The sequence below is a fragment of the Eimeria tenella genome, genomic scaffold, assembly GCF_000499545.2.
Source record: "Eimeria tenella Houghton genomic scaffold, Eth_scaff104, whole genome shotgun sequence".
Taxonomy (NCBI): Eukaryota; Apicomplexa; class Conoidasida; order Eucoccidiorida; family Eimeriidae; genus Eimeria; species Eimeria tenella.
In genome coordinates this window covers 100,805-108,250 of record NW_013541466.1, presented here as the reverse complement: position 1 = coordinate 108,250, position 7,446 = coordinate 100,805, and the positions used below count along the sequence as shown (strand labels likewise).

Sequence of the window (7,446 nt, the reverse complement as noted above, 5' to 3'; positions counted from 1 at the left end):
TCGGCTGCGCCGGCTGCGCCGAACCCCCCAAGCAAGATGCAGCGATAAAAAGCCCTTAGAAGTGGACTTCTTTGCTTTATATCTTTTAAAAAAGAAAAATAAACAAACGGTAAATAAATAAGAAAGAAATGTTGAATTTAGATCCTTATAAAGTGCCGCGAACTTTATAAGGATCCCACAGCGGGAGCGAAACCTGCGGCGGAGTCAGGCTATTTTCCGCGAAGCCCCCCGCGAGCTTCTTTTGTCTTTGCCTTCTTTCTTTGTTTTTAAAATCTTATTTTTGAATTTTAATCCTTTAAAAGGTGCATTTCTTGGGACGAACTCCAGCAGAAGCTCCCCCGCAGCAGCAGCGGCTGGGGCTGCGGCTGCAGCAGCAGCAAGCCGCGGGGCCCCATGGGGCTGCTGGCTGGAGCCCCACGCAGGAATTGGCTTTTGTTTGTCTTTTGCAAAGGCTCAAAAGCTTTAAATAAATACATTTAGGGGCAAAGAAGACGCAATGAAAACAGCGGCAGTCTGCTGCCCTGCTTAGAGCGCCGTTTTCCCACTGCTTCCCCACAGCTGCTGCTGCTGCTGCTGCTGCTCTCCCGCAGCTTCTGCTCCCGCGAAGCCTTTTCTCCTCCTGCCTCCACTTCTTTTGCTTCTTTTATTATTTTATTTATTTTATTAATTCTTTTCAGTAAAATGGCTACTGAAAAGGAAGTTAATCCCAAAGCCTACCCCCTCGCCTCCTCCGAGCTCACGAACTCCATACTAGACACAGTGCAGCAAGCCTGCAGCTACAAGCAGCTAAAGAAGGGCGCCAACGAAGGTAAGATTTGGTCTGCGTCTTTCTAGCTTTGCTGCTGCTGCTGCAGCAGCAGCAGCAGCGGCAGCGCCAGCAGCAGCGGGGACGGAGGTGCGTGCTGCTGCTGCTGCTGTGGGCGGCTGCGCAGCAACTAAGGGCCTCAACAGAGGTATTGCGGAGCTGGTGGTTCTTGCTGCGGACGCGGAGCCCCTGGAGATTTTGCTGCACCTTCCTCTGGTCTGTGAAGACAAGGTATGCTGCTGCTGCTGCTGCTGCTGCCGCCGCTGCCGCTGCTGCCGCTGCTGCCGCTGCCGCTCTCCCGCCCTGCCGCCGCCGCCCCTCGCACCCACCCCACCCCCGCCTTCGCTGCTGCTGCTGCTGCTGCTGCTGCTGCTGCTGCTGCTGCAGAATGTGCCGTACGTGTTTGTGGAGTCGAAAATAGCCCTGGGCCGCGCCTGCGGGGTTTCGCGGCCAGTAATCGCCTGCTGCATCACCAGCAAAGACGGCAGCGCTTTAAACCCCCAAATCGCCTCACTCAAAAACAGCATCGAAGCCATGCTCATCTAAACGCTGCTGCTGCTGCTGCTGCTGCTGCTGCTGCAGTGGATGCGGCGGGTGCAGCAGCTGCTGCTGCAGTGGCCGCGGCGGCGGCGGTGGCTGCGGTTGCTGCTGCGGTTGCTGCAGGTGCGGCTGCAGCCGTGCAGCGCAGGCGGCTGGGGAGCAGCGGCAGCAGCAGCAGCAGCTGCTGCTGCTGCTGCTGCTCGAGAATGTTTGCTATTCGAGGGAGGAACTGCGGCCCTGTGCTGCAGCATCTGCTGCAGCGGCTGCTGCTGCATTTGCTACAGCTGCTGCTGCTGCAGCTGCAGTAGCAAACGTGGGCACCCGCTGCAGGACAGCAGATGCAGCAAAGGTATTGTCTCTCTTTGGGCTGCTGCTGCAGCAGCAGCAGCAGCAGCAACTCATTTGATTTGGAGGAGCCAAAACTCAAAAGCTTTTGTCTTATCTCGTCAGAGGCTGTCGATATCCATAGGGGTTGTGCTCCAGGGTTTAGGGTTTAGGGTTGAGGGTTTGTCCTGCAGGGTTTAGGGTTTAGGGTTTCCCCTCCAGGGCTTAAGGTTTGGAGGTTACCGTCTAGGGTTTAGGGTTTACGGTCTACTGTATACTCTCTAGGGCGTGGCCATCTAGGGGTTGGAGTTCAAATAAGGGTTTACACTCTCTAGGGTTTAGGGTTTACAACCTAGGGTTTAGGGTTTACAGCCTGGGGTTTTACCATTTAGGGTCTAGAGTTTAATTTCTAGGGTTTAGGGTCTACTCCGTACTCCTTAGGGTTTAGAAACACTCACTAGGGTTTAGTCTAACGCTCTAGGGTTTAGGGTTTAGGGTTTACTGTAGCGTTAAGTGTTTAGGGTTTGGTCTGCTGAAGCCAAAGACAGTCTCCTTTCCCCGATTGAAATCGAGGGTTTAGGGTTTAGGGTTTAGGGGGTCTAGGGTTGCTGCTGAGTCCATTGGGGTGCAGTTGCACCCATGCCACTAGTGCCTGCTGCTGCTGCTGAAGCACCAGATGCTGCTGCTGCTGCTGCAGCAGGCTCATCAGTGTCGAAGCAGCAGCAGCGGCTAGCTGCAGCAGCTGCAGCAGCTGCAGCAGCGTGGCGCAACAAGTAGGCTGCTGCAGCAGCAGCAGCAAACTGCTGCTGCCGACCCTCTGCTGCAGCGCAGCAAGGTAGCCCCTTGAGGCCCTTCTCTTAGCTTCGGTGCGTACAAATAAGGCATTAATTAGGATGGCAAACTTTGTGTGTGGCAGCAGCAGCAGCAGCAGCAGCAACAGCAGCAGCAGCTGCTGCTGCTGCTGCTGCGTCGTGGCAGCTGCAGCAGGTGCTGCTGCTGCTCGTCCCTCCTATGGAGCAGCAGCTCGTGCCGCCGCTGCTGCGCGTCCCTCCTGGGCAGCAGCAGCAGCGGCTGCTGCTGCTGCTTCTGCTTCTGCTGCGCTCAGTTCTGCATGCGGCGCCTCTTATGTGCCGGTGCAGCCGCGTTGCTGCTGCTGTCGCCTGCTGCGCTGCTGCTGCTGCTGTCGCTTGCTGCGCTGCTGTTGCTGCGGCGCGGCCGTCCCCGCGGGCGCTTCGCTGCGGCTGCCGAGGCATCCGCTTCTGCGCTGCTGCTGCTGCTGCTGCTGCGGCTGTTGCTGCGGCGAACGCCTTTGGGTCCTTCGTTTGCTGCTGCTGCTGCTGCATTTTCTGCACTTGCGGCCTCTTGAGCTGCTGCTGCGGAATCAGATGTCCCGTGCTCCTCAGTTTGCTGCTGTTCTGCTTCCTGTGACTGCTGCTCCTTCTTTTGCTGCTGCTCCTCCTTTTGCTGCTGCTGCTCTTGCTGCTGCTCGTCCGGCTGCTGCTGAGGGTGTTGCTGCTCCTGCTGCTCCTCTTTCGCGTGCTGCTGCTCCTCTTCTATGAGCGGCTGTTTGCTGAAGGGCTCTGCAGCAGCAGCAGCAGCAGCAGGCGCAGCAGCAGCAGGAGCAGCAGCAGCAAACTCAGCAGCATACTGCTCCTCGCTGAGAGTCTGGTCCCGAAGGAAGCAGCGAACGAAAGCAGCAAGAGTGCGGCTTTTGATGCTGCTACGGACTGCAGCAGCAAAAGCCAAGCAGCACTCCATGTTGTGCTGCTGCAGCAGCGCGGGGCCGTTCATCTCGTGCTGCAGCAGCAAATGGTGCAGGTAGCAGCGGCTGTCCCTAACGGCAGAAGCAAAGCCCAAAAAGCCGTCCTCTTCTTCCTGCTGCTCCTGCTGCAGCAGCAGCTGCTGCTGCTGCTGCGTCTCGTCTGTGTCCATGTCTTCTGCGTCTCCCGCGACTGAAGCCGCTGCTGCTGCTGCTGCTGCTGCTGCTGCTGCTGCTGCTGCGTCCGCGGGGGTCTTGCTGCTGCGGCTGGGGCGGCCATCTATGCAGCGCGTGTCTTCAGCATAACGCGGCGACAGCAAATTTAGCTGCCGGTGCATTTTGAGTTGCTGCTGCGGCCACTGCTCCAGCAGCAGCAGCGCAGCACGAGCGTCCTCCGCAGCCCCCTGCTGCTGCTGCTGCTGCTGTTCTGCTGCAGCAGCAGCGAGCTCCGCTGGCGAGGGAAGCCCAAAGCTCCAGGCCACTCCTGCTGCTGCGCTGCTGCCACTTGCTGCTGCACCTCCCTCCACAACATCTGCGCCCAGCAGCAGCGCATGCAGCAGCTCGAGGGGCCCTGCTTCTGCATGCACAGTCACTACCCGCAGCAGCGGCCGCTCGGGGCCTGCTGCTGCTGCTGCTGCAGTGAGCTGCTGCGCTGCCGCTGCCAGCAGCTGCCGCCGCTGCGCCAGCGGCCGCGCTGCTTCGCAGGCCCCGGAAAGCTGCACAGCCCCCAGGAGGCCCCTGGGAGCAGCAGCAGCAACTTGCTGCAGCGCAGCAGCAGCAGCACGAATAACATCTTTGTTTTCTGTACATTGCAGCTGCGCCACCACGTGCGGCACAACCACGCAGGGTACTCGCTGCTGCAGCAGCTGCTGCTGCAGCAGCAGCTGGTGCTGCCGCAGCGCGTAGACGGAGGGCGGGGCGCGCGGGCAGCAGGGCCCACTGCAGCGGCAGACCTCCTTGCTGCTGCTGCTGCTGCTGTTGCTGCTGTCTCTGCTGCAGCAGCAGCTCAGCCGCCGCTGCTGCTGCTGCGCCTCTTCGACCACTGCTGCAAGCAGCCCCACGAGGGCCTTCAGCGCCAGTGCAGCCGCCTTCCGCTGCGCCTTCCGCCCGTGCTGCTGCTGCTGCTGCTGCTGCTGCTGCTGCACGTGGTGGACGGGCGCAGTCAGCATGTGGCACTGCGACAGCGCAGCAAGCTGCGCCAGCTGCTGCAGCGACAAAGAAATGCGGCCAGCAGCAGAAAAGAGAGACACAGAAAGAGCAGCAGACAAAGCTTGTGGGGTCCCCTCGGCCCTGCAGCTCAAGTTCAGCAGCAAGTTTTCAAAGTCCGCCACGGGCTGCGGCGGCAGCACGCTGCTGCTGCTGCTGCTGCTGCTGCGGTCGCAGCGGCTGCTGCTGGGGCTGCTGCTGCTGGGGCTGTAGTCCAGAGACGGCGCCGTGCTGTCGGAGCCAGGGGTCTCTTCTGCTGCTGCTCGCTTCAGGCTGCAGGGGCAGTGCTGCTGCTGCTGCTGCTGCTGCTGCTCCCACGCCTGCCACCACGCGCTGAACAGCGGCAGCAGCACCGAGAAGTCCCCTGCTGCTGCAGCAAGCAGCACCGGCTGCTGCTGCAGCGCCCGCAGCTGAGGAGGCAGCAAATGCTGCGGCATGCAGCGCTCCATGCGAAGGCTGAACGTTGGAGTGTCTGTACACCCCAGCAGCAACCCTGTCCGGGGGGTCCACGGCAGGGCCTCTTCTGCTGCTGCTGCTGCTGCTGCTGCTGCTGGCGTTGCTGCTCCGCAGCTGTGAGTCAGGCGCAGCAGCGCGCCGACCTGTTTAAGGCCAGCGGACAGTGCCCTTGGAATGCTCCAAATGCCCCATTTCCTGTTGCTGCTGCTGCTGTTGCTGCTGCCGCAACTGCTGCTGCTGCTGCCAGCAAGCTGCTGCGCCGCTTCGCCACGGCCCACCGCGAGCGCGTCCTCCGCTGCTGCTGCTGCCTCAAACAGCGGCTGCCGCTGCAGCAGCAGCTGCTGCAGCCCCTCCGTTATCGGCAGCTGCTGCAGCAGCTCCAAATCCCTCTGCTGCAGCAGCGGGCCGTTCCCTGCTGCGATGGCAGCAATTTCAGCGGCAGCTTGCCGCTGCAAGGCCTGTTCTTGATTATCTGCTGCTGCTGCTGCAGCAGCAGGGGTTTCGAGCTGCGGCTGAGCCATGAGACTGGGAGATAGCAGAAGGGGATCGGCGCGGCTGCGGCTGCTGCTGCGGCTGCTGCTGCGGCTGCTGCTGCAGCGTTCCTGCTGCTGCTGCTTCGGCTCCCTCAGCTTCTACTTTGGCCTCTGCTGGCCGCCAATGGCAATGAAGCGACAAGGAAATGTGTGGGGCTGGGGGGTGGGGAACAGGGGCGGTTGCTGCGGGGATCGGTAGGAGGCGTCCAGCTGCTGCTGCTGCTGCTGCTGCTGCTTGTGGTGCTGCCGCTGAACGTGTCTCCCGAAGTTCAAATAAAAAACAAAAGCAAGCCAAAACACATCGCGGTTGGAAGCTCGTTGGCGCCTGGGGGCCCCACGGCCCCCATTGAGGCAGCAGCAGCAGCAGCAGCAGCAGCAGCTTCGGCTGCTGCAGCTCGATCCACAGTCCCTGCAATGTGCCCATCTGTCTTCCTTCCTGTTTGCCCAGCCCATGAGGCTTTTTAAGAGGGTCTGGAGTAAGCCGGTGTATTGCAATTTAGAAGCTGTGTGCAGCAGCAGCAGCAACAGCAGCAGCAGCTCGGCCAGTCGACCTGCTGGTGCTGACACACAGAGAGGAGCCTCCAGGGCCCCCCATTAGCCATGGGCTCGCATGCAGATGAGGCCCTGCAGCAGCAGGCTGAGGACGCTGAGCTGGAGCTGCTGCGGGAGCAGCAAGATCTGCTGCGGCGGATTCTGCAGCAGCAGCAGCAGCAGCAAGAAGCCCAGCAGCAGAAGCAACAGCAGCAGCAGGGAGACCAGCAGCAGCAGCTGGACCCAAACGAGCAGCAGCAGCAAATCGTCTCCTCAGCAGGAGCCCTCCAGTGCGTGCTGCCAGCCTCCACGCGCTGGCACTGCAGCAGCAGCTGCAGCAGCAGCCCCTTAACAGGGGACTGCCTCTTAGTAACAAAGTCTCTGCTGCTGCTGCTGCAGCTGCGCTCTGGCTCTCCGCTGTCGCTGCTGGACTGCGGCACCAAGGCCAAGCCTCTGGCAGTCTCATGGGCTTTAACGGCAGCAGCAGCTGCTGCTGCTGCTAGCCCAGCCACCAGCAGCAGCAGCAACAGCAGCAGCAGCAGCAGCAGCGGGATACGGCAAAAGAAGGTCTGCCCCACGTTTGAGATCCTAGGCTCTCTCTTCTTCAGCGCCCATGGAGACCGCACGGTGCGGCTGTGGCGGCTGCAGCAGCAGCAAATCGAGCTGCTGCAAGTCAGCTGTCAGCAGCAGCAACAGCAGCAGCAGCAGCAGCAGCGTATATCTGGGCAGATGCCCCGTGCTGCTGCAGTCTCGTCGCACCGGCAGCACGTGGGGGACCCTGAGGCATTGGCAGCTTGCTGCGGGTGTCTGCAGCCTGCCTGCTGCACCCCCGCAGCAGCAGCAGCAGCAACAACAGCAGCAGCAGAGAGCCGCCTGTGGCTGCTGTGCGTGAGTGGAGACGCAAAAGGCAAAATTGTCATTTGGAAGCAAGAGGGGCCCCCGTCTTCCTTCAGGGGCCTCCAGGGGGCCCCCAAGCCGCATGCAGAAGCAGCAGCAATGCAGCCGCTGCAGGAAAAGATAGTGGAGTTGGCGCTGCTGTGGGCACGAGGCAGCTGCTGCAGCAGCAGCGGCAGCTGCTGCGCTGCCCGCCCTCCCTGGCTGTGTCGCGCGGCCTACCCTGCTGCTGCTCCCGCTGCTGCTGCTGCGGCTGCTGCTGCTGCACCGTCTCCCAGCAGCAAAGAACCCATGGGCAGCTGTGCAGAAACAGCGCAGCGTGAGGCCACAGACGATGAGCAGGAACCAGGGGAGATAAGAGGCCCCTCTAGCAGCAGCAGCAGCAGCAGCAGCAGCAG

General features: G+C 61.1%; 3 protein-coding genes across 3 annotated transcripts in view; 2 read left to right on the top strand and 1 right to left on the bottom strand.

The window, feature by feature from the left end:
• Positions 1-681: 681 nt before the first annotated feature.
• On the top strand, positions 682-1,351 carry ETH_00032985 (60S ribosomal protein L7a, putative; the record flags this gene model as incomplete). Its single annotated transcript, XM_013372710.1, has 3 exons — positions 682-808; positions 933-1,036; positions 1,193-1,351. The coding sequence occupies 3 exons, from the start codon at positions 682-684 to the stop codon at positions 1,349-1,351; spliced, it is 390 nt and encodes a 129-aa protein (XP_013228164.1).
• A 1,419-nt stretch (positions 1,352-2,770) lies between these two features.
• Positions 2,771-5,611, bottom strand: ETH_00032980 (uncharacterized protein; the record flags this gene model as incomplete). Its single annotated transcript, XM_013372709.1, has 1 exon — positions 2,771-5,611. One exon carries the CDS (start codon positions 5,609-5,611, stop codon positions 2,771-2,773), a length of 2,841 nt encoding a protein of 946 aa, XP_013228163.1.
• Positions 5,612-6,223: 612 nt separating this feature from the next.
• The window catches only part of ETH_00032975 (uncharacterized protein), a gene marked incomplete at both ends in the record, with an annotated part of 6,362 nt that continues 5,139 nt past the window's right edge, over positions 6,224-7,446 (top strand). The window contains one exon of the mRNA XM_013372708.1: positions 6,224-7,367. Coding sequence (XP_013228162.1) covers positions 6,224-7,367 — 1,144 coding nt within the window. The remainder of the gene's footprint in view (positions 7,368-7,446) is intronic.